At 33.7% G+C, this 27,041-nt stretch overlaps 5 protein-coding genes across 6 annotated transcripts; 2 read left to right on the top strand and 3 right to left on the bottom strand.

The window, feature by feature from the left end:
• Positions 1-618: 618 nt before the first annotated feature.
• Positions 619-2,860, top strand: LOC122598313. Its single transcript, XM_043770905.1, has 2 exons — positions 619-1,519; positions 1,616-2,860. The coding sequence occupies exons 1-2, from the start codon at positions 673-675 to the stop codon at positions 2,716-2,718; spliced, it is 1,950 nt and encodes a 649-aa protein (XP_043626840.1). The 5' UTR covers positions 619-672; the 3' UTR covers positions 2,719-2,860.
• Positions 2,861-5,176: 2,316 nt separating this feature from the next.
• On the bottom strand, positions 5,177-5,716 carry LOC122596890 (serine/threonine-protein phosphatase 7 long form homolog). Its single transcript, XM_043769534.1, has one exon. The coding sequence runs from the start codon at positions 5,714-5,716 to the stop codon at positions 5,177-5,179; it is 540 nt and encodes a 179-aa protein (XP_043625469.1).
• A 4,486-nt stretch (positions 5,717-10,202) lies between these two features.
• Positions 10,203-13,769, top strand: LOC122597961 (lectin-like). Its single transcript, XM_043770556.1, has 3 exons — positions 10,203-10,668; positions 11,446-11,564; positions 12,048-13,769. The coding sequence occupies exons 1-3, from the start codon at positions 10,243-10,245 to the stop codon at positions 12,418-12,420; spliced, it is 918 nt and encodes a 305-aa protein (XP_043626491.1). The 5' UTR covers positions 10,203-10,242; the 3' UTR covers positions 12,421-13,769.
• Positions 13,770-14,257: 488 nt separating this feature from the next.
• On the bottom strand, positions 14,258-16,336 carry LOC122596707 (basic leucine zipper 19-like). Of its 2 annotated transcripts, none has more exons than XM_043769328.1 (3): positions 16,202-16,336; positions 14,754-15,583; positions 14,258-14,522 (listed from the first exon to the last, which is right to left on the bottom strand). In XM_043769328.1, exons 2-3 carry the CDS (start codon positions 15,553-15,555, stop codon positions 14,497-14,499), a joined length of 828 nt encoding a protein of 275 aa, XP_043625263.1. In that variant the 5' UTR covers positions 15,556-15,583; positions 16,202-16,336; the 3' UTR covers positions 14,258-14,496. The 2 variants fall into 2 exon arrangements, with proteins under 2 accessions (XP_043625263.1, XP_043625262.1); XM_043769327.1 differs by lacking the exon at positions 16,202-16,336 and adding an exon at positions 15,859-16,192.
• A 1,828-nt stretch (positions 16,337-18,164) lies between these two features.
• LOC122595705 (proline-rich receptor-like protein kinase PERK3) lies at positions 18,165-22,971 on the bottom strand. Its single transcript, XM_043768130.1, has 10 exons — positions 22,683-22,971; positions 22,508-22,581; positions 22,105-22,223; positions 21,861-21,976; positions 20,968-21,525; positions 20,244-20,492; positions 19,988-20,151; positions 19,412-19,639; positions 19,171-19,320; positions 18,165-18,627 (listed from the first exon to the last, which is right to left on the bottom strand). Exons 1-10 carry the CDS (start codon positions 22,852-22,854, stop codon positions 18,364-18,366), a joined length of 2,094 nt encoding a protein of 697 aa, XP_043624065.1. The 5' UTR covers positions 22,855-22,971; the 3' UTR covers positions 18,165-18,363.
• Between the last annotated feature and the right edge of the window lie 4,070 nt (positions 22,972-27,041).

The following is a 27,041-nucleotide window of genomic DNA, read 5'->3' as shown; positions in this document are numbered from 1 at the left end:
TATATAATAATAAACTCGATAAAATTAATAATTTGTTTGGTCTCAAGTTGGGACTAATACAAAATTGAACCTCAATCAATAAAATAATAAACTAATAATTTTTTTGAAATTCTAGTTCAAATATAGGATAATGATAAATCAACCTAATTAGTGTGTCTAAAGATATGTCTAATAGTAAGATAATGACATGTGAAAAAATGAGGGGGCAAGATTAAGAAAGATAACTAGTGGAATCCATATGTCAAATTATTAAGGCTTTAGGTTGATTTTTAGGCATAAAATATTCAACTAAAATACAAAGATAGGTAATTATATGTATAGACACCACGAAATAACTATTTTTTTACAGTTTATATCACACTATATACACGATAAATCTAAATCCGTACATAATACGAGCATTAGTACCGGTTTTAGTTTTATTAAATATTTATTGACTAGCATGTATGCATGTTAAATCACTTCTTTGGATGGTGACCCGTTCCTTCATTATTTTACTTTTTTAAGTTTAACTTTAAAGTGTTTATATGGGGTTTCAATAATAAGTTTTCTTTTTTCCTTTGCTTATAAATGTCGTTTATTTTTTAGCTTATTTTCACATCCTGTGTGAATACTTCATATATATTTTTCTTATGTTGTTTTATCGTACATACTTGTAGTCAGAAAACATATATGTCTACAAGAGATGAGTGTATGGAGCAACTGCAACACGAGCATTCTCTTGTACTTGTAGATTTGTTGCCGCATTATCCACAGTACGATGAATATAATGACGTCGAGGAAGAGGAGGAAGAGGAGGAAGAGGATTCATATACAAATTGGAATTTCTGCAGTCAATGTAATTTATGTGGGCGAGAAATTACCTTGTGCCAACGGTATTATTACAAATGTAACCACGGTTCATGTAATTACTTTCTCCATAAATGGTGTAGAGAGCTTCCAACAACAATAAACCATAGATCACATCATTGTCTGAATGGTACTCTTACCTCTTTTCTCTTCGATAGTCATATTTTCACCATGTTTGATAAAATATACCATTGGACATGTGACGTATGCAAAACCATTCATAAGCCAGATGAAATACTTTACAGATGTTCTAAATGTTATTTCTACGTTGATCTAATGTGTGCCATTGCAGCAATAGAGAATCAGATTATTTTTAACCCTGGCCACCCCCACCCACTAGTTTCTAGTTCATATGAGCCAATTCTTAAAACATGTGATGCTTGTGGGATTAAACATCTTGGTCGCTTGTATAATTGTACCATATGTTTTAACTTCTCCATTCAAAGTGACTGTCTTTTCCTATCCAAAAAATTAGTAACCCAACATACTCACCCACTCATATTATCCTATTCATTCCCACATGAACATCAAGAGGAGGAATTCACTCCTAGTTGTAGGATATGCAATCAAGGTTTTCCCAATGAGACTCTTTGGATTTATAAATGTGAGAAGTGCAGGCTTTATGTTCATCTAGATTGTGCAAAATCACAAGGAGACAAGTTCAATTTTGGTAATTTCAATTTTATAATTGCTTTTACTAGCTAGCTAGCTTGTTTTTAGGTATATCAATTCTTTTCATTTTACATAATTTTGATTTATTGATCAGATCTACAAGAAAATGCCAAAAACTATGAAGATAATGATCATCCTAATCTCCTCAATCTCCCGTTCGAGGATCAAAGTGATAGCATTGTAAAACATGTTTTTTTCAAGGAAGGTATAACTTTTGAAAGAAAAAACCAAAAACAAAACATCAATTTTCATGAACACCCACTCTGTCTCGTAACAAAGCCATCATCAACTTTAGATGCCTCATCATGTTGTCATAACCCGATGAAAAAAATTGAACTATTATGTGATGGATGTGTGAGACCGGTCACAAGTTTCCCATATTTCAAATGCACCGCTACTAAAGATCAAGGTTGTAACTTTGTTCTCCATGAGTGGTGTACTTTTTTACCCCCTACAAAAAATCACCCAGGCCATCGACATACACTCAATCTCCTACCAAAAGTCCCGAGGAGGTTTTTAGGCTTGTTCCATTGTGATGTTTGCTCTTTTCCTTGTAACGGTTTTGCATACGGCTGCCAAAAATGTGGTTATTATATTGATATTATTTGTGCATTCATGCCTGAAGAAATCACGCACGAAGCTCACCCTAATCACCTCTTTTTAAGAGTTCGCTCTAATATGAAGATACATTGTCTTGCATGCTTAGAAATTGACCGCAGGTTATTTATATACAAATGTCACTCATGTGATGTTTATCTAGACGTTGGATGTGCTTTATCGTTGCCTAAGATAATCACACACAAGTCCGACAAACATCCCATGAGACTGAGTTACATGCCAATTGCAGACCATAAGACTGAATATTTTTGTGAAATTTGTGAGGATAAATTTGACCCAAAACGTTGGTTCTACCATTGTAATGTGTGTGTTCAATCTGTGCATACTGCTTGCGCTCCGTTGATACTACAGAATGAACGAGATGTCTATGAATGGTATAAAAAAGGTGTTTATGAGTTTATGAACATAAAGTTTGGAAGCTTTTCTAACATTCGAAGGCACGAACACTCCATGTTATTTGCTCAAGGGATAGAAAGCGATGGAAGTTGCCGAGTATGTATCACAAGATGCAAGTATCAAATGATATTGAGATGTTTGGAGTGCGAGTACGTAATACATTATCATTGTCGTAATTATTAGGGGTCAACAACACAAATATATTGGCATGTGTGTTATATTGAATTTGTTGTTTTCCATATTTCAAAAAAATTTCATAAATGTATGTATATTGTTTAATTAATAATCAACATGTTCAATAAACAATGGTTCCAATCCGTGTAAATTTCTGAATTTTTTTTTTTGAAATTGGCGTTTTTCATGGGTATTTTATCAAATAAGTTTTCGAAAAAAAAAATTTGTGCAACCGGGTAAACCGGTATTGGCACTACCGGTTTGGATCATTTGGCTCAAACCCGGTATTCGCAAAACCGGGTTTAGAAAAAGTTATTTGTCCATTACCGGGCTCGAAGTCTGTACCACCTTTTGTAGATGAACAGTGACAATGTGACAAGGCGGGGTACCAACGTTGACTAGCTACAGTGGCCACTTGCACAAGATTCGAAACCGGTATTGCCAAAACCGGTTTCAAATCGTGTATATATATATATATATATTTCAGTTTTCCTTTAACATTTGTAACAACTAACTTATCAAATATTATCAGTATATATTTTTTCAAACAAAACTTATGGCTTCTTCATCATCATCTGAACCAAAACTTATGGCTTCTTCATCATCATCTGAACCATCATCACCTCCTACAGTAACATTTCATGCATTGAAAATGCGATGTAAAAGGGATATAGACGACGGGTATGAACTTTACCACAAAATTAATGATTGTAAGCTGCTTATGAAACAAAGGAAGCTTGAACATAAGAAGATAATAAAAGAAATAAGGAAAATTAGCAGCGAAATCATTATAAGTGAAGAAATGCATAGCGAATATATTGAGTCTACATTACCAAGCATCGATGAAATAACTTTTAAACTTGAGAAACTGTTAAAGCTGATTGACAAAAATAACGACTACGTGACATATTATAAATTGCTAGCTGAAAACGGTTTCCGTTAGAAAATTTATGTAGTATTTTGAATATGTACTATTTTTATCAAAGTTTTATATCGCTATTTTGAATATGTATTATTTTGATTTAAGTTTTATATTGACTATGTTGTTTTTTTATAAAATATCAATTAAAAACATTATAAAAACATAATACTAATGTAATTAACAAACAAATATTTATTACATAAAAAAATAAATACATAATCCAATCTATCTAGCCCCCCCCCCCCCCCGGTTCTACATCCTAGAGGGCCACGGCGAACTCTGCGACTTCTTCGCGAACACACATGTTGTTGTTCTTCTTCTTCTTCTTCATCTTATTCTTCTTGTTCTTCTTCTCCTTCGTCATTTCCCATATTTGTAACTGAGTGTTGAGAAGAACTTTGACAAGGAGATAAGTTTTGCATCGAAAAAGGAGAGAAATTTCTTGCCGGTTGATCACCGTATGAGTAATCCGGTGCAAAAATATTTGGGGAGACATCGAACAAATGAAGTGGTGGATTCCGGGTAAAATAACCCGGGTTTTAGGAGGTACCCGAGAAAAAGTGTTGGGTACCCGGGAACATTTGTTGGGTGCCTGAAGTTGAGGCACTAGCCTGTGAATTACCCGGTTGGTAAGTTTGAAAACCTGAATTTGGTGACGGCCTAAACACAAGTTGGGTATTAAAACTGGAAGGACTAGCACCCGAACTGGAAGGACCAGCACCCCATGAAGTTCCACCATGATCATGTTGGGAGGGAGGCATTTGAAATTGTTGTGACTCCGAAAAATGTAAATTTGTGACGTATAATTCATACGTTGTTGTTCCTGATGACTGAAAGAAAATACCTCCCTCGGTATTGTTCTAAAATCCCCAAACATCTGTATCATCTGCGGATGTGATTCTTGATAAAGACAGGCTCGCTCGTCTACCAGCAAAAAACCCGCTTGCTGCGCACATTTAAACATTAGTAACAATTTAATATTTATTAGTAGCAAGTTTTTATTTAAAAAAAATATACTTACAAACAATTGTTGATTAGACCCCCATTTAGGGTATTAGCTTAGAGGTTGGGCCTGACCGGGTTTATCGACTATTAAGACCATACGAGTATGATACCACTCCATATATCCATCCATAGTGGTGGTCCTTGGCTCTCCTTGGTGGTGGAGCCGTTGGTGTCGGTTCTTCCACTGGTTAATATAGTCGACATGTTTTACACCCCAATCGACCACAAAGGGTCTCCCTTTCCGTATTTTTCGAAGGTCACTAAACTCCTTTAGCTCCAACAAACCAAAATTAGATGGAATGGTTTGTATGGTGCCAAACTGTCTAGCAACTATATGTGCTAGATGTACCTCCAACTCATCGCAATGGATCAAGGGACTCATATATCTCCATATGTGTCGACCAGACCTACAACTCAGGGGAGTATATCTATGAACTCTTCATACGGAGTCCATTTGAATTGTATTATAAAAATTTTAAATTATTATAACTTCCAAAGTATATAAAATATTAAACACATTAAAAAATATATATTTAATACCTACTCATTCGTGAGCGCATGGAAAAAAGACAGGTACACAGTAAGAACGTGTCCTGGTGTCTCAATATTTGAGTGGTCTCCATTCCACCTGTTTGCTAAAAAGGAGCGATAAGCATACGGTCTGTCCTCTTTGCGTGTCGTGACACGCGGTGTAATCCGTGGCATTCTTTCCCACGCACAATACTGGAGCAACAACAACGGCCCATCAATGCCCTTTTTTGAAGGCATACTCCCCTTAGATAGGTTTCTGTACAAACACGCAAGAGCTTCTAAACCCCAGCTCTTTCGACCTTCTTTGCTCAGGTCTCCTAGGTTCTTCACCAAATTCAAACTAACATCATAGGTGTTAGGATCAAGAAAAATCTTCGCACCAATAATAGCTAGAATAACCCTTCTAGCCATAAATATGCACATCTCATCATCGTTCTCGTCGAAGTGGGTAAAATCAATGTGCCCAACTAAGGCGTGGAATTTGATCAGACACTTTTGCAAGTTATTGCGATCTACTTCATCTGTAGGAAAAAAATCCAGATATTCCATACACCAATTGTTCTAGTGTTCAATATTTCGGGTTTCTGAAACCCATTCACCGGTCACCGCTGGTCCCTCTATGGGTAAACCTCATATCACCTGCACATCTTGCAAGATGACAATTGCTTCACCAATAGAAAAGTGAAACGTGTTGGTTTCTGGACGTACACCATCAATCCACCAACGCGATAATCAAAGGATGATCAAGTTTGTGAACCATCGCCTTGAAGAGTTGGAAAAACCCAGCATTTTTGATATACTGAAGGACTTTGGCGGGCACACCATCCTTCAGTTTTCCAGACAGCCCTCCATCACCTTTTCTACATCTTGGCATTGTCACTTCACGTTCATGGAAAATGTTGTATGAGCGATGCACATCTTGAGCTTGTAACCACACAACAACTCTGGATTTCCTGGTACACAACTAACATTAAGAGAAGCCATTTGGATTTTGAACATATTGAAAAAGTTTATGATTATTTGAGTGAGAAATTGATTATTGCTTATATAAATATACTTGTTTTAGCGTGACTATCTGATTAAAAATATACATGTATATATACTACGTAAACTGATGATAAAGGTTTTGTTGCATGGTACTTTTGTCACATAGTGCAAACCCGGTAATGGGAAAACCAGTTTCCCAGTGTGTAGTCGCATCAAGTCACAATCCCAGCCTGCATACTCACTGTTTGTACTATTGCTCTACAAAAGGTGATACGAACTTCAAAACCGGTAATGGAAATACCGGTGCAATAAACTTTTTTTGAACCTGGTTTCGCGAATACCGAGTTTGAGCCAAATAATCCAAACCGGTAGTGCCAATACCGGTTTACCCGGTTGCACATATATTATTTTTCAAAAACTTGTTTGACAAAACACCTTTAAAAAACGTCCGTTTCAATTTTTATTTTATTTTTTTGTAAATTTCTCGTACTTAGTATATATATATATATATAATGTCTACCTACCATATTTTTGACAAATTGCTTAGGAAGCTAGGACAACTACTAAATAAGTGGTCCAATATATTGTAACAATCGTGCATTTCAATGTGTTGATATGGGTCAATTTTGTGATTTAACTTGAAATTATGTGCTAATTGAGGTCATTAGTTAGTGCATATAGACTTTTGTTAGATGACATTTAAGAATTTCTAGTGGAAATGAATGTTGATCCTACCTATGGGTTCAACCCAACCCATCACTCAAGTCAACCCAACCCTATCCTTCTCTCTTTCACTCATTCTTCATCCATTCATTCAATTCTCTCATTCAGTTTCTCTATCTACCAAATGCAAGAACAGTTAGTTCTCCCCCTCCCTAAACTCTAGTTCATTAAATGTTGCTCCAAATGGAATAATAACAAAATCATCATCCTAATTATCATTCTAGCATCATATCAAAAATTCAAGGTTTCAAGTGCAAGAAAAAAAGCTCCATTTAGGTTAAATTCGGGTTTGGATCGCTTGTGGAGGTTTTAGTAAGTGTTTCCTAGCTCAAATTCATCATATCTAGTTACTAAACTTGTATTTCAACTAAAGCTAAACATTCTTGGTCTTCCTAGCTACAAAATCCGAAATTAGGGTTTTAAGTTCTTCAGTTAGGTCAAAAATTGACTTAGAGTCAAAAGTGATGTTAAGAAGTGAATCCTTTGAGTGGGTTATGTTCAAATGAGTACATTATGTGCAAAAATGAGTTCAAGAACTTCTCAAAACTAATCCTAAGCCAAAACTAGGTTTTGGATCAATTTTGTGTTCAAATGGGTCAAAAATGATTTGGACATGTAAATGTGTTAAGGAATTGGATTTGAATGATGAAACATGTTTAGTTCTACTTAATAATTTTTAATTATGCTTCAAAATGAGTCTTGGAACCCCCTAAATCAATTTCAAGGTTTAAAATTTGGTTTTGGGGTCGTTTTGGTTGCTGTTGTTGCTGCTGTTCTGGTGCAGTTTTTGATGACTGTGGCGCAGTGGGAGGGGTAGTCCTCACTGCGGCGCAATGAATATTTGCGGATCAGAATGGTGCTTGGGTCTCACTGCGGCGCAGTGGGACTGCTTAGGCCTGACTGCGGCGTAGTGAGACTAGTCCAGCCGAAAGTTTTTCTATGTTAACTTCAAACGCTTATAACTTTCAATCCCTAAGCCCAATCGAGTCATATGACCCATCGTTAGAATCGTATGAGAGTCTAGTTTCTTGTGGTAACATTCATTTGGGTCGAATCTTCTTTCATTTCTAGAAATGTCGAACCAAAGTGTCTAGTTCTTATTCGGGAAGATCATTGTAGCGTCAGTATGTTAGCAACTTGACTTGAATCAACTAGACCAACTTGTCCTAGGGCTTAGAGATGACATTGATGATATTATGTTATACTTTGATAGGTCGGGGACGATTGGTGAACCATTGACGTTGTAGCTCAATCTAACCTTAACATTTGCAAGGCAAAGGTGAGTTTTCGTAGTTTCCTTACTCTCTTAAGAGTCGGGCTGAAATATGTACTTCGTGCATTGATGACATTTGTGATTTACATGTTGTGTGATGATTTTGTAGACGTGTAAGTGTGTGTTTCATTGTACGGTTATTCTATGTGTATGTTGAGATGTTTAGGATAGTTGTGTATATATGGAAGACGTTAATGCCTTTGAAAGGTTGGAGATGTGGTGGGAAGGTTGCGGGTGACCCTATATATAAACATCAAAGGTCTTTCAAAAGTAGTATCGTACAAAGTATATACACTAGGTGTTTGATTTTGTGTAGACAATGACGATCAAGTTACGTGCAATGAGTATAATGGGGTGCATGATGACATTACAAACAGGTACTTTTAGTACTTGATGATATTATACGAGTACAATATGTACTTGATGACATTTTACGGGTACTTTTAGTACTTGATGACAATTGTTAATGATAGGTGAACGTTGAGGGACATTGGGTACAAGTGTGCAAATCTTAGATCATGTTTTGATGTTAATTATGTATTGGATTACATTGGTATGTGTTCTTGTTCATTCTTCTCTACGAACTCACCAACCTAGTGTTGACATTGTTTAGTACATTTTTCAGGTAACCAAAAGAATCCAAGAGCTTGATTTCATTGCTAGAAGTTGGACTTGACCATGGATCCGTGATTCATTACCCGTTGATGGGATTTGCTTAGGATCATGAGCCATCTTTTGAATATTATTTTGTAACCTTTTGATGGTTGAATGCTCCTTATGCTTTTGTGACATTATAACTAAATTGTTGGGTTCACGGAATCCTTTTAATTTCATATAGTTTTGTTCTATGGTAATTCCATCTTGTGTCATGCTTTTTGGTGCATTCGAGCCTAGCTCGGGGTGTTACATATATTCAAATGCATAATGAACGCAATGTAATAAATAAATGGATTAAACCAGCCAGTTTAATCGGTTTATTTTTTTTCAAACACATGAAAAATTCAAATAACCCCGGTTTGCCAATGTGACAACTCCATGGGAGTTGACGCGTTGATTTTTCTCACAGGCTTTGGGTTCGACTCTTAAGAGTGACAAACCTGTGAGTTTTTTCCCTGAAACACATGTAATGGCTTATGGTCTACATCTCGTAGTCTAGATTACGTGCAGGGCTTCACCATTATATGATGAGGTGTTCCCTGATGTCGAATGTCGACTAACTGTTAAAAAAAAAAAGTTGAGTTGACCGCCAAACACTCCATTGATCACCATAGCCACAACATCTATAGCCACCCTGCAGATGTTAGAGACCTATCTTATGATCATTGTGTTATGGTATGCTTATCCTAGAAACATGGAGAATAGACGAGTCAAAACCTTAAAGTTGTTGGTGAGCAACATAGGGATTGACTCTTGAAAACACTTTGAACAAAATCCCAACCTGGTAATCTCCCATTACCACATAATATTGAATACACATAACATATTAGCACAAATAGCGTATAATGAAAATCAAATTGAAAGGTTGAATACTAACGATTACCCCCCTTTTTTTAACATTTGTCATCCATCAAGTTTACGTTTTAAATTTTTTTTACCAAAATTATAAATTCTCATGTTTTTATCAAACAAATATTTCATTTAACAAATATTTCATTTAATGATGTTCTTACCCTCATTTTTTTTAAAAGAAAAAAACCTTAGTTGTTTTGTGTGTATGACAACAATCCCGAATTAATTTTTGTTAATTAATTTATCATGTTTGTATCTAAAAGTTGAAAGCTTTTCTGTGGCAACGCACGGATAAAATCGCTAGTTTAAAACAATGAAGATGTTTTTCACGTGGTCTAGTGATATATGCCTTGCACACATGAATATCTACACTTTTTGAATCCGAAAAATATAGCTTTAAAAATGGCCTCTATTCACTAATTTCGAAAAAAAAAAAAAAAAAAAGCAAGGAATCCAATTCCTTTGTGAACTAAAACACATTGTCTTAAAAATGATTCTTACAGAAATTGGTCTATATACATTTTGATCTTAAGAAATAAAAGAGCATTTTTTTCTCCAAACAAGATAGTAAATTAAAATCAGTATGGGATGTGGAGTATCACAAGCTGCATATAAACAACAGACACAAAGTCCAATATCACCAACAAAAAACACAACTGCAACTACAACTACAACTTCACCTTCTGACAATTTGCCTCATGAAAACGAAATCAGTACCCTAAAGGCTGCAGATAAGGTTGTCGTTCAGCCCTCGGCTGATCAACTTTGTGCAACTAAAAGTCCATCATTGAACAACGTACCGCCTCACGACACTGAGACCATTCTAAAGAATGAAAGTAATGTTGCCGATCAAACTTCAAGTAACAAGCTCTATGCAACGACTACAAGTGCACCAAGGAATAGTTTACCTCATGACTATGAAACTATTCTAATGGATGCTGATTCAGTCATCACTAAGCCCTCAATTGACCAGCTCTATGCTGGTGTGTTCTTGAACAACAAGAAAAAGGTTAGCCCGATCGATATTTGTCTCACTCTTTATTTTTTGAAAGGTGAATTTCGTTAGAAATTTTGTGTCGAGAGAGCTATCTAGCGCGGACCCGGTTAAGACAACATATGCTAGACCTCCCGCTAGATAGCTCCCTCGAAGTATAAATGACTATTTCAAATACCCGATGGGAGAAAACCTCCTACTAAACTGTCTGAAAACACGACGATTAATAGGGGTAAACCTTGCCCTCAAACTTGAAGCTGAGTATACCTAAACCAAAGCCCTCATAAAGGAACTTCTTATATATTTTCCAAGAACACAATACTTTTTGAATAAGGAATTACTTTTTAACCATTGTGATAATGCTCACAGAATATCACTTTTTATAGTTATTTTTTTTTTCCATGTAAAAATATATAGAATCTAGTCAGGTTTCAATTAACTTTCTTTAGTGTAATTTTATAGAATGTCTTACATATGAATAAAAAAAATATTACCATGATAATGATCTGTTAGAAAGGTACAACAATCTAGGAGAATTAATGTACACTGAAATGTCTGAATACAATCTGGATGACTTTTGACCCGACTCACAGTTTCAACGTTTTTGACATTAGACCCCTGACGAAAATAACCAATGGTAAACGGCATCTCTAGCAACATGTAAAAATCGTTTCATACGTATTTTGGTGTAGGCATTTTTATTTTAAAATTATGTTTGCGTAGTTGTTAATTGTAACCAATTAATCGAATCTCATATGCGTACAATTTAATTAAATTTTGGTTGAAGCGCAGAAGTATTGGGTTGACAAGGTATCAGGCGGCAACTGTTTCTTGGTGTACGCAAGAGATCTCTCTATCACATGGGGAAATGACAGAAGTTATTGGCAATGGCTCCACATTAAAGAAACAAGGTAATGAAATAAATTCAGAAACCCCAAAAGGGTTTAAAAAATTTTGTGTCAGTTACAGTTTTCCGAGACACAAGAAAAAATCACGTCATAAAAAGTCGAGTCACCGGTTTTCACTTCTAGACGTTTTTTATGCAATCTCATACAAGTTTTGGGCGTCACGAGAGCATCTACCATGACTAAAAAAAAAACTATTTAGCCAGAAAAAATTCCGTGAGAAGACAATACGAATGGTTATATCCAATAATTAACATTGTAATTGGATGGATCAAAACTAGACCATATATCAAATAGATCAATTTTGCATTATTAGAATCAGGCTAGGTTAACTAAAAACACCTTTTTGTCCAAATTTTATATTTTAAATTAACAAAATAATTCATCAAGTTAGATTTGATAAAGTAAACAGAATGATAAGTAAATGAGTTTAATTTGCAAAATCATGATAACTAATTACTAATATACAACTTTCTCCCTTTTTTTTAGTGATGTTTTTATCGATATTGCAAAATTGAGGATGGTTTGCTGGTTACAAGTTATTGGGAAAATCGAGCTGGCCAAGTTAACGCCAGGACTCAAGTATGAGGCCGTATATGTGGTGATGATGGAAGACGGTGCTTATGGGTGGCAATTTCCAATCACGATGAGACTGGAACTACCAGATGGAGATAAACAAGAACATAAAGAGAAGTTACTGAAAAAGACTAGATCCAAATGGTTTGAAATCCAGGTTGGAGAGTTTATAGTAAACGCAAATAAAAATGAAGGATTTATCAAGTTTTCTTTGTTAGAATTAGAATTCGATAATTGGAAGTCAGGTTTACTAATTAGAGGTGTAGTAATTAGACCTAAAAATTGAAACACCAGCATACCGCAGTTTGATTCAAAAATTTCAATAGAATTTGATGAAAAAAAATTTAAATTTTAAAAAGAGAAAATAGCCTAGATACCCAAAAACATCTTCAATATACGAAAATACCCAACTTTTTTTGAATTCACCAAAAATACCCATAAAATCGTAAGACCGCAAGGAGGAGTTGCGGATCGCAAGCAATGCTTGCGATCTGCAAGCAAGGCTTGCGATTTTGACTTTTTTTGACTTGTGGATAAGATTTTTTGTTAGATTTTCTTGTACTTGTTAAGATAGCAATCAGATTTTTATGTACTTTTTTAACTTATGAATTTACCAACAACCTTTCACCATAATTTTTTGTTTCTTTCAATTTGCAAAGTAAAATGTATATTTTTCTTAGCTAATAAGTATTTAGTATTTAATGTCGTTGCAAAAAGTGGCAAACCATGAGGACCAATCTTGTATTTACAATGATGAGAAAAAAATTACTGAAAAGATACAAGGTTTTTGAAACAACAGTACCAACTACCAAAAACCTAGCCAAGTAAGTACATGTACAAAGTTGAAACTTTCTTTTATCTCTAGTCAACTAAAAAACCTGCTTGCTCAAAAATATTTATCATCGAGTTTCTGTAAGTTTCAAGCACAGAGCAACAAAATATTGACCAGTTTACACCTCTGACTCGAGTCCAGTAATAACGTGGTCCATTTTCTTGATAAAACCTGTTGAAATTACTATTTAATGAATTTTAATCTTAGCTTTGTTACTAGATTTATGTCTTTCAAGATTACCATGATCAAAGAAACACAAACAGTAGCAAATTTCACTTGTTAAATAACAATTTTCCATAATGAAAACATAGAAACCGTCTCAGTTTTTAGTGACACCCCAGTACCTAAGAAGACTCAGAGTTCACCCTCAAACTTCCATCCTAACTCTACATTTCAAACAAAAACTAAATTAAATACTAAATACTTATTAGCTAAGAAAAACATACCTTTTATTTTGCAAATTGAAAGAAACAAAAACTTATGGTGTTGTTTATGATGAAAGGTTGCTGGTAAATTCATAAGTAAAAAAAAGTACATAAAAATCTGGTTGCTATCTTAACAAGTACAAGAAAATCTCACAAAAAATCTTATCCATAAGTCAAAAAAAAGTCAAAATTGCAAGCCTTGCTTGCGAATCGCAAGGATTCCTTGCGATCCGCAAGCAAGGCTTGCGATCCGTAACTCCTCCTTGCGGTCTTGCGATTTTATAGGTATTTTTGGCAAATTCGAAAAAAGTTAGGTATTTTTGTATATTAAAGATGGTTTTTGGGTATCAAGACTATTTTCTCTTTTAAAAATTTCAATGGAATTTGATGAAAAGAAATAATTTCTTTTCTTGTCTTCTTTGGTTAATATAAGAAATTTAAATTCCTATCCATCAAAATCTTTGAAGTATGTGATCCAAAACTTGTAATAACTAGTAAGATTTGAGTTGCGTATTATGTGTGAAAATTTAAAAAACGCGTACTTAATGTGATACGATCCCGTATGAAATTAATATGTCTAAAGTTTCAAGTGTTCCTACTTCCTAGAATTTTCTAGTTTTTATTTATTGTGAGATTGACGATTGATCGAGAATCGTCCTATCATAAATTTGTAGACTTATGTGTGTCCAAGTACAAGAAACTTGGGTCACACATAAGTCATGGGCCTATACACGGACTACTGGTCATCAACAAAAGTGATACTCACTTTGTAGACTTGTAGTTTGTATCGGCTAAACAGAACAAAACGCTACTTTGATAAGAAACCCATATAAAAAATCAAGTCTTCCACAAAGTATGCGTAGATGAGATGTAAACTTGTAAAGAGTCTTATTCCTGCCCAATAAGAGAGAAAAACTACTTCTATAGGACCTCATTTTGCAAGGAGTGAGTACTGAACCTTTAAACATATGTTTTGAAATGCCAGGATTTCAAACTGATCCAACCTTTGCTTGAAATAAACCCGTATGATAAAACTAAAAAAAGTATATTATAGAGTAATTGGGATATGGCTTGACCCTTGAGACAGCGATCTTCTGTTTTCCTTTTATCTAGATCTTGTTGCATGAGCACCTGTAGTTGAAGGAAATATGATGTAAGATTCGAAACCCATTTCAATAATATATATTCTCTTGCCAATAAGGTATAGGTTTAATGCAAATATATCAATTCATTTGAGCTAGAATTTGATGTTAGATGCTATATTGAAAGGTTCATATTTTAAACTAAAAATTTTATGTATAAAGTCAGAAATCTCGCAAATTAAGCAAATAATATGAACCTATTTTTTGTATGAAAACTTACAATTTCTTTTAATCTGGGTTGAAGTATTGACTGCTAAGCTACTATCCTTTGCTCCACAACCAGATATATTCTTTAGCACAGAATTTTGGTTCCCCAAACACTGCAAATTTCCAAATTCGCAGCCATTAAAGGCTGGATCATGTATTGCTGCTCTGCCTTCTACAGTCTCTGCATCAAACGAACGATGAAGGCAATAAGACTGATCCCCAGACAGCATATTGCAAGGATTCACCAAATGCCCATTTCTCAAATCCAGATTTTGAACATTTTGACTAGCTCCTTTTTGAATTGGATAACGAAAAGATCCTATTTCGCCTTCAATTCTCCCTCTAACGTCTACTAGCAAACACTTGAGTCTTGCAACCTCTGCCTCTAACATACCACTGCTCTTGATTCTTTTCATTAGCCGTTGATTCAAAGTCTTCAATCTTACTACCTCATCCTCCAATGAAGCGGCCTGTTCTTTTTTCTTCTGACGGTACTTTCTCACAGCTTCTCGGTTTCCTAGTGACCCTTTCTTCCCATTTTTCTCTGTTGACTCGCTGGTGTCATCTTTGGAGGCCTTGTCATCATCGTCTGTGCCTATTATAGAAGGTACAAGTTTGGTATGCACGTGGTAACATGTGTGGGTGTGTGATGAATGAGGGCCTGATAGATTGCAAGTGTGGGCATGAGTACAAGCAACTGTATCCTTGAAAATTTCATCAAACAAGCTGTCCATTGAACCATTGCTCGGAATATCATTGATATTAGTACCAGAAACATCAAGTGGTTCAAAGAATTCGCCTTCTCCTAAGTCCATTTCCACTCCCAACAATTCGCCTTCTTTCCTGTATGAAAATTGGAAGCTTAGGTTAAACCCATACACATACAGAAAGATCAACTAAAATATTCCTTTCTACTTCTTTTTTTGGTAAAATATGTTATCTTTTTAAAACCAAGATTATATTTACTTCAAAGTGTATTGTAACATCATAAGCTTATGAGCTTGAATAACATATATTGCAGAAACCTAAGAAATATACATGCATACAGGAAAATCTCAGGTCTTATTAAATTGCAGAAACTATAAAATGAATATTTGGCCTTGTTGAACAGATACAACCTGCACACATGCTCTATGATCGGACCCATCACATGATATGCCCGCGTCAGTTATATGTTAGATGTAAAACTCACTCCAAAAAGTTAGCTCAAAGGACGACACTTAGACTTATAAACCACCAACCAATCACATACTTGGCTGACGTGGGATCGTAACAAGACCCCGCGAAGGCCCCATAACCAAAGTCTTGACTTTTTCGAGATAGCTTAAACAGGGCATAGGATCCCTTTCCTTATTTATTAGTCGTTTACATAAAACATCTATGGGAAAACGAATCAACGAACTTGATAAGATATAAACTAGCTAGAGAAACAAATGCGAAATAATTATTTAACATAATTACCTTTTAAGAAAATATATGATAGAACTTCACAGTTTCCGAAATGAGACTAAAAATTTGTAAGAGAAAAATAAAAGGTTATTTTGTCAATGTTGTTTCCATTTGAATATGATTTTGTTCTTTGAATTGGATAGAGATAGAAGATGTCGTTAAAATGTCGCCATGATTTGGTCCCGCCTTTATTCTTTCAATTCAATTTGTTCCATTTCAATATAGTTTTGTTTTGTTATAAATATCAAATAAAAAAAAATAAGTGGGCCGATGAATTATTTTACTTAAAACCATATATCTAGTTTTATTGTTGTTTTCAATATGGTTTTATTATCATTATTTTCGTGATAATGATTTTATCTAATATCATTTCTGATTATGACGTGTGTGTGTATGTGCTATTGTGTCTGGTGTAAAGTTTACGTCAAGGTTGTTAAATTTTGGATCTTAATTTCAATCATTAATCGATAAAAAAAAAAGAAGTCGAATTAAGTAAGATATTTGGAAGTTTATGATTTGTATAGGATCTCGATTATATGAAAACAGTTCAATCTTGCGTAGGCTTTTTGGAATATAAGATCTTAATAGTTCTCGATTTAATATGTCATATAAAGGCAAATTAAGTTTGTTGTACAAAGTATAAAAAGATAAATATATATTTTATATTTTATAGCTATCAACCTTAAATAAGTTCGTGAAAGAAGTAATGTTGAAATGCCAAACTTGGCTTTTTCAATAAATCAAACAAAAATGATAGTCTTTGTGGATTGTTCAAATTGAAATGACAACAAGAAAAAACAGTTTTGCTCAAAACGATATGAGAAAAAAACATGGAAGGTAACAAAAAGAATGTTTTTAGTAAATGGGCCGATAAAGTGGCACCAACAAATATTAATGGCAACTCTAAATAGTAATTGGAAGATCAATGAAATATTGCTTTCACAAGAAATGTGACATTATAGAATAACTAGAAATCAACTGGTTAACGGTGTAATTAATATCACTTAGGCCGCTCTCAATAGGCGACCGGTTGCCCTCTTCTGTTGTCCAACCCAACCGACGCCATTGGCACAAAACCATGAGTTGGTGCATCAGTTTGATCCTTTCGGTTAAGCGCTGAAGAAGTTGATCCCATGTTTTTGTTTTTGTTTTGTTTTTACCATTTGATAAGAATAAAAAATAAGATGATGAGGCCCCATTGGCAAAGACTGGAAGTAGAGTTGTAGAAAAATGCTAGCGTGACTTTAACTGATGAAGGAAGTGATGAAAATGTACTGAAAGAAGCCTTAGTCAACTGATCAATGCCTTCTAATAGCTTAAGTTTCTCCATAATCAAGTTGGGACATTGTTGTAACCTTTCAAGATTTATTAGCTCCCAAGTTAGAACTTAGAAGTATGGTCCTAATGTGTTCAGTCAGTGTAGTGTGGTCTAATAGGCTGCAAACCAATGGATAATCCCACGCTCAATGTGGCACAACTTATTCCTAATGGTGGACAACCTACAACAGATCCAGAGTGATACACGGAGGTTTATCAGAAAATTAAACTATTGGAAAGTTATCCTACCTAACATATCATTGTCAGTTGGTGAGCTGACTTCTGAGTCAATCCTAGTGTACACAATACTTCTGTATGATCGTTTAAAGGAAGATTTATATATCCCGCACTTTTGAGACATAATTACATATTTCACAGAAGTGCAAGTTTTTAATACATATGTACAAAGCTTCTAAAGCATGGTTTGGAGAAATATGTAATTATAAGTGGGGATATATGACGAAAAAGGAATCTTGTTTGTGTTTATTCGTTTACTACATAAACAAGCTCCCCCACGAACATTTTCACGAACTATTAGTACCTGTTGTATTACCTCACCGTTTCAGTATAGTATTATCTTTGAGGGGTATTAGCCTCAAAATGACATTGCATATTCCTATTTCCCTTGTATGTCAACAGAATCAATAGCCAAAATAACTTTCCTTTGTGAACAGAGTTTTTATCTCAATTTGATAGAAACCTATTCAAGTTTATATCTCAATTTGTTAAAACACACCACCTCATAAAAGGGTGCAAGTTTTTCACTCTTGTACATTCTCAACTATACATCACTAATTACATTTCCACCAAAAACCTTGAGAATTTTCCATATATGAGATCACAAAACAAAAACCAAGCTAATCTAAACTTGAAGATCTGCTCCATCTTCCCCTCAAGTATCCTTCTAATGAAAGACGGGAATGTTGGTTTACATCCACACTACTAAAAGACGTGGACTTATCTTCAATGTCAAGAAATGCAAGACTCAAGTGAGACTCTGCATTTGATTCCGGATAAACTTCATCATCATCGTCGTCCTCCTCATTAATACATGACACTTCTGAATCATTTTGAGTTGCCCTCTCATCCAAATCGTGTTCCCCTTGTAGTACTTTTAATACCTGTAGAGACATGAAATTGAAAGAGTCACGTAATTGACTACAGAGTAAAGGCACCAAAGAGGCAAAATGGGTGGGTCGGGTAAGGTTGGTTGACAAATTTTCCTTTGTTTTAAATACTGTAGCTAATAAATGTGATATTTTTCTCAAAGAGATCGAGAATCCAGATATCTAGAGATACCAATAACAAGAGTAGTTCTTACGGTTTCTATTTAATAAAGTACTGCCTGTTCGAGCGTAAGCTCAGATCTTGATGGAAAGGCGGCATTTGTATCAAAAATATCAAATATGATATACTCTGTGCTGTTATATTTTTTTGAATAATAAAAAGATTTAAAACAGATATATATTAGTTTCGGTGATTTTCAACATATTTGACCCACTCAGCCCATTTGACATCTTTCATTTAGAGGCAAGTTTTATTTTCTGACTCGTTTTCTGGCCCAGATTGACTCATTTTGCAAGTGAATGGGCAGAACTGACACCTTTAATAAAGCTGTAATGCCATTAATAGACAAAAAAAAAAAGAAAAAAAAATTCTTGAACCTGGCTCATCGTAGGACGCCTTCTAGCTGAACGTGTGAGACAAAGTGTTGCTGCTAGAGCCATTCGAACTATTTGATCTTTATCGGCTTCTTTGTCTAGATCCACATCCAAGATGCTTGCTAGATCGCCTTTTTCTAGCTTTGGTTTTGCCTGCATTATATTTGCTACGTTTAGAACCATAGAAGCAACCCTAGGTTTCATATATATACTGTACTAGATTCCATAAACACTTTGCACTTACCCACATAACTAAACTATCTTCGCCTTTAACGGGATCTGAACTTATAGGTCTTTTTCTAGTCAAAAGTTCCAGGAGAACAACACCGAAAGAGTAAACATCCATCTTTTCACTAACTTTTCCATACATAAAATATTCGGGAGCCAGATACCCAAATGTTCCGACAACATCACTATGGCTTAGGAATGGCAAGGTTGTGGGTCCCCATATCGCAAGCCCAAAATCTGATAACTGCAAAAAAGATTCAAGAAACAAAGTCAAGAGCCATTACCAGAAAGCAATACTAAAAGGGGCAAGTCAGGAGTTGGTTATGGGTCAATACGGATGAACTTCTGGTACAAGTTGGGTCGGGCCAAACTGACCCTAAACACTGTTTGTCCAAAAATCTACAAACTTTCTATTAATAATTAGCAAATGATGATTACAAAAGTACTCATCATCTAGAAATAATCAAAATTTCGACTAAATTTATTTATGACAGTCTACACAATAAAGTAAATAAATTTGGGCAACTTCCGACCCATTTGACCTGTTTCCTTTTTAAGATAAATGTTTATCTACCAATTCTAGAGGACGAACCTGTGGTTCAAATTTGTCGGAGAGAAGAATGTTTGAAGACTTAACGTCACGGTGAATCACTGGCCTTGGACACTCTTTATGCAAATAATTTAAAGCTTCAGCAACTCCGATGGCTATATTCAATCTCACTTCCCATGATAAAACAGATTTATCCTTCATTACACCTAAACACCAAGAAGAACAAGCAAAATCATTACACAGTTCTAGATGAAATTCAATCAAAAGTAGTGTTTTTCCTTTTTTCAAGGAGACTTGCCATGTAAGTTGTCCTCTAGACTTCCTCTAGGCACAAGATCGTAAACAGAGATCAAGTTATCGTCCTCAACACAAACCCCTAAAAGAGGTGTGATATTCTTGTGATCTATTGAAGTCATAATCTCAATTTCCTGAATATAATCTTTCCATGCTTCTCTTGAAGACCTCCTGATCTTGACGGCTGCTGTCTTTCCATCAGGAAATGACCCTTTATATACACGATGACAACCACCTTTTCCAATCAGATTCTCTGCCAAAACACGAGTTTATAAAACTTATCAGGTTTCTTGATATATGCACTCGGAATCAAGACACGTAGGTAAACATAAAAAGCTCAACTTTAGACTACTCTAGTTAGGTAAAAGAAAAGATTCAAATTCGGAAACTCTTTTGTTAGGTTGCTTGAACAATGCACTTGGACTCAAAAACAAAAAACAAACCTAAAAAGACTCGGTAAGTAAAAAGACCCTCAACTGTAGGTATATTTATTTAAGTTAATTGAAATGTGCACACAAAGTATTAAGAAACACGATAAGTATGAACAGTTAAAAGCTAAACTATGGAAAGTATTATATCATTCCCAGAAAAGTTTGTGAAATGCACATCAAAAAGAAGCTAAACTGCATAAATCATTAAGGGCTCCTGAAATGCACATTAAAAATCAAGAAACTTCAATACAGCCTTTTCCAAACTGCAATGAAAACAAGTAAAGAATGTACAATTACCTGATGCAAAGTGAGTGGTTGAGGCAATAAGTAGATCAAACCCAATCCATTGGCAACGAGACGGGTTAGTTTTGAGTAAAAGATTCAAGATTTCAGGCAACTCATGGCTCTTAGGTGTGTTACTCTCGTTACTTGTGTTTGTAAATATGCTGCATTCGGATCTTGTATCAGAACCCAAACTCTTCGGGCTAATTTCACTGCAAGATGAAGAAGGTGTCCTAGGAGTACCAGGTGTAGACCGGTTTGGCAGGTTCATAACCCACTTGACTACTGACATTTTCCTAGCTTCCATTGCTGATGGGGTCAGCACACTATTGGCCCGGAGTAGAGGCCAGCCGGGTCTTTGATGTGCAAAGTCTTCTATTACCACAGAAACCGAGCTCAAAGCTTTTTTTCGTAACTCAAATGGGCCTAAATCTTCTTCTTTTAAGCTTTGGACTTCTTCAGAACTGTGCCTTCCCATATCTGATATCTCAGATTCACAAAACTCTGACTGGGTTTCTTTCATATGCGAGTTCCCAATTAAGTAGAAGCTTGGCCTCGGATCTCTCATCGACCCTTTTGAAAAAAATATATATATAATTAAAGAAAACTAGATATCGAGATCCGGTATCTATTTATTAATTCCACATATAAACCTGGAGATTTCATTAAATGGGCAAATAAAAAATAACACATGGATGGTAGCATGTGGAAGATTATAGATATTTGGGTAAACCATGTGAATTTCATATGCAAGTGTTCATCTTTTTCTAGAAATTTTCACAAGACATATATGCCCTGGATGTATTAGGATCACTAGATTATAACAAGAACCGAACCACATGCCTAACATAATCATGATTAGAATTTTACCCATTTAGGTGATGTACAAAAGTACATAACAACATTACCTGAAAGTTGGCCATTAGAAAACCTCTTGAAGATAACTTTCCCATTATGGAGAGCCAAAACTTCGGTCGCTAAAGGCAATTTCTTGGCACAATATTTAGCAATCGAAAGCCAACCCCTGAACCAAAACTAATACTACATCAATAACTACTAATTTCAGCAAATAATGAGTACTTTCATTTGAATTCATATGAAAAGTCTTGTTTTCTTAGAAGGTAAGGGTAAATAATCATAAAATACTAGTACCCAAAAGCCTTGATCTTGCTAACCCCAACAATAACAGCAGCTGCAGAATAAAACTTTGCTTCTCTGACCAAAACTTTCCTTACTGAATTCCCTCTTAATACTTGCCCTGTGAGATCCACCTGCAAATTACATATTTAAAATTTTTCTCTCAAATTTCAAGATTTTTTATTTTATTTCAACTTTTTATCTAGAAAAAGCATCATATATTTCCAACATGATATCATAGGTAGACAATTTAAATTTTTTGGGTAAACTTTTGAATTTTAGCCTAACTTTTCAAAATTGGCATTGTCCAAAAGAAGGACTTTATCATATGCCTTAAAAACCTTATGAATTATATATACACATATATGCATACATATATATTGTTTATCTCATTTTTTGTGTGCTTGAAAAACAATACCTGTTTCTGATCACAAAGACCTTCATAATCAGCCAAATAATCATCCAACAAAGTTTTATACTTTGATACAGATTCTGCAAAAAAAAAAAAAAAAAAAGGTTTGAACTTATTCAAATTCTTTCCAAAATTCAAAAGATAAACCATCAACAAGAATCACATTAAAACAACTAATTACCCGAATTTCGACAAACATTTATCGCGATAACACGATCACCAGCATCAGCAACTTTCACCATAGCCCAATCAAGAAGCTCTATTCCATATTCATCGAACCGAATTCCAACCAAAACATTCTTTGTTTCAACACCATTATGATTATGATTATGATCTACTGCCTCAAATGTCATCTTTTTATCCCCCCTTTTTTTAAAAAAAAAAAAATTAACTCTCTTTTTTTCAATTACAATAAAAACTCTGCAAATTCTTATTTAAAAGTTCATAGCTTTATAGTTTTTTTAGTAAATTTGCAGAGCCAAATAGTGACTAAAAAACAACCAGAAGAACAAATGGCAGACTTCCAAATACAAAAACAAATCAGCAAAATTTGAAATTTATAAAGGTGTTCAAAATTAATGGGCTTATTCACTAAAATCCAAAAAAGATTACAATACTATTTTCCAAGATTTCAAAACCCCACCTTTAAAATAATTTAAAAATCAAAGAAAAAACCTACCCACAACCAGAAATCAAATAAAAATACTATATTTCAAAAAAAAAAAAAAATCAAATCAATAATTAAATATAAATAAAAAAGTTTTGTGATGATGCAACTCCATCTTAAAATCCAAATTTGATGAAGTTGCCAAAAAAATGCAAATCAACCCCACCTACTCCAATTATCCAATAATTTTATTTATTTATATAATATAAACAAATATTATGTGTTTTTTTATGTGATGAAATTAATTAGAATAATGTGTTTTTTTGTTATTATTATAGAAAGATGGAAGAAAAGGAAATGAAAGGGAAAACAGAATTGAAGAAAGCGTCGGCAGACGTTAAATATTTCCCGCGAAAAATGGTGAAAACATTTAATTAATGTTTTTCACGATCATCATATTAAATGTTCTATAGAGGTGAAATAATTACGAGTAATATATATATTTATTTTTTTGAAAGTTATAATATATATTTATGATTTGTATTTGTGTTTGTTTGTTTTTGAATTGATGAAGATAAAAAGGGACGTTAGAAAATGAAAGAGGAAGAAGAGATACGGAAAGCATAATATCCGTTAATAATTTTAACTACCTTTATTGACCGACTTTACCCGACGACCGACAAACAGTTTTTCCAATTTTTTTTTTTTTAAGTGTTATTTTGTATCAATAGTTTTTTGAAATCATGTGTTTAATATGATGGAATCATGGAAAGTTATTATTAAGATATGATGATGGAAGTTGTTCCTATCTTTGCTACCTTGTTTACTGGCTGCATGCATGAGTTATCCTCCTTGATCAACAATATAATTCGTAATATAATATTTTATTTTGCGGACAAATCTATACTAAAAAGCATGGTTATATAGGGTGTTACTAAGATTAAGTGTGAAATATTTACATATTAATCTTTTATTTATAAAATTTATGAAACTCAAACATTTATTTATTAAACAAATATTAGAAATGTGAGAGGTTCCACAATATATCCACATTTAAATATATGTGTCAAACAGTCTTATATTCACTTTTTTTTTAAAAAAACACGTAGAAAATTATATGAAGAGAAATGTACGTTTAACAATTTTTCTCTATTCTATACTACTCCCTCCGTCTCATTAATAGTGTCCACTTTCTAATTTTAAAAGTCTTTTCTTTATAGCTTTGACCTAAATTATTTTTATTTGTATTGCGTAATACTTGATGAAAGTTATATGAAAAGATAGAGGTTTAGATGTGTTTTCATTAAGTATAACTTTCGTCAAGTATTATATAATACAATAAAAAATATTTAAGGTCAAACTTACAAAAAATAGACTTTGTATCAAAACTGGACACAATTAGTAGGACGGATGGAGTATATAATAGTTTCACCTAACACTCTTTATAATATTTTTACATACAAATCCCCTCTGCAGCTCAATAATTGAGCACCAGTTTTTCATGCTGGATGTCTTGAGTTTGATACATGGGAGAACATTTTAAGGTATTTCACAAATAAAGTCCTCTAGTGAAACAGGTTTGAGTCCTGCAAAGGGGACAGGGTTTTATCTCAATTAAATGTCGTGTCTTCGGGCAGTTTAGTTAGAAGTTTCTCATCCTACTAGGTATTGTGGGTGAGAGGGCTCTCTAATGCAGACCAGGTTAAAACCACGTAAGCTAGATCCCTTGTAGCGAGCAAATGATCCACACCTTTCAAAAAAGAAAATCAATCTTTTATTTTTTTTTTTTAAAATATCTCCATTATCCTTTAAATCAGTTAATTTTATATAATGTATTCACACCACTCGACGTCGCCCCCACCACTGATAGTCGCGCTCCACCACCACATACTCGCTACCACGACTACCGCCACATTGCGGGAGTACTGTGCTAGTATAAAGATAATACAAGCTATATAGCAAATCCCAATATTATAGAATTAAATTTCACAATTTAACTAGTATATATTAATTATAAAAATTACTTGATCAATAAAAAAAGGTTATTTAGTTATGTTTCTATGATTTTATTGGTTGGATTTTTCACAAATCCAAATTCAATTAAAAGTTAAAAAATATTACTCTTCATTATATATACATTTCAACTTCCTCCGTATACCATTGTGAACAGTATTAAGATCTAAAACTTGTAGAAGACGACATTGGATATTACTTACTTATTTTAAAGTAGTGTGTAGATTTACCCCTAATTAATTGTCGTGTCGTTAGGTAGAGTATTAGAAAGTTTACTTTGCAATCTCTACGACTCTACGCTGACATCCGTCCCAAAATGAGTATGGAAACCATCAGAGATGAACGGCTCTAACATCGAATGTTAAAAAGGAATCCTTCGATCTGTAAGTATCAATTTTATATTTATTATTTACTTATAAATTTTAAATTGTCTATACAGACAAAATTAACAATGCAATAATCATTATAACGAATGAGAACTATATATATATATATATATATACTCATATAGTGCCTAACTTATTGAATGAAATGAGCATTAATGGGAATGAACAACTCCCTACAACCGACACTCCCTCATTTTTCACTCAAAAAAATTTAACATGTTATCAATCGTTTGACCTTTTTTTTCATATTAACTTTGTAGGCAAGAAATATCACATGTAGAAGACAATACGCATGAATTTTAACTGTACAACAGCATTAATTGTTACCGCTTTTTGTAATATTGTAATAACCATCAATGCACCATCATGGCCACTGCAACGGTGCAACCACAAATTTCGAAAATTAAAATTTGGAAGCCAATAAACTACAATATCCTATATTTATCATTCATTTAAGTAACTACAAAGGTGTGTAATCTAATTTTATAGTTTAAATTTACGCATGATGCTTATTCGGCGACTTCAAAATGAAAATGCAGTCTCCATTACTGCATTGAAATAGTTTAAAAATAGATAGTTTCGTTGTTCAAAAAAATATATCAGTATATCACTAATATTTAAGGATTTATGTTTAAATACGAGTTTTCCTCTTTCAACCTTCAAATCAATGTGACTATATTCTTTATCCTACCTCATGAAAAACAAAATCAGGTTCAATCCAAATATATTATGGTAGTTTATTTAAAAATTGGATAATCATCAATTTTTCTTTTTCTTTTTCAAATATGCAGATCGAATATCATAATGAAAAATCTAGATTATGTTGTCTTAACCGATAGTCCTTTCACCCAATACATAATAAGAGAAAAAAACCTTTAATGATATGCCAAAAGACACAACAACATATTTGAGGAAACTTTAACTGTAAGTCTTCAACTTAGGTCTCTTCAAATTCAAGCTCTTGTAAAGAGATTTTCACTATTGGGCTATTAACACAATGATAAGATAAATATCTAACTTTTTTAAAATTTGATAATATCTAACTTTTTTAAAATTTGTGACTGCCAATGGAAATGTTTTCAACAATCAAATAGATGTAACTATATTATTTATCTTAATTAATGGTCAAATTAAAGATACTTTCATTATTTGTATTTCAATACACGTTTAATTCGGATATTTCATTTTGTCATTGACAATATATACAAAAACCATTCATAATAGCCTTTTGTATTGCAAGAATATAATATTTGACCAAACTTTTTGATTTCAATACCTTACATGTCATTGTGGCCCAAATAGTACGCTTTTAATTATTATTAGTATGTTTTTCGTTTCAAAATTATTGTTGCATACAAAAATTACATAGTTTAATAAAATTGGCATTGATATTTATTATTTAAATGATTTTTAATTCATATAATTTAAAAGCAGAAAATTATTATAGGATATACCAAATAGAAAGTTGGACTATGTAATTGAGACAAAGAGAGTAGTAAATTACAATAAATCCTCCACGTGCTCTTTCATTTTC

The sequence above is a fragment of the Erigeron canadensis genome, chromosome 4 (genome assembly GCF_010389155.1).
Source record: "Erigeron canadensis isolate Cc75 chromosome 4, C_canadensis_v1, whole genome shotgun sequence".
NCBI lineage: Eukaryota > Viridiplantae > Streptophyta > Magnoliopsida > Asterales > Asteraceae > Erigeron > Erigeron canadensis.
The sequence above is the reverse complement of the archived record's forward strand: the minus strand, read 5'-3'. Positions and strand labels throughout refer to the sequence as shown.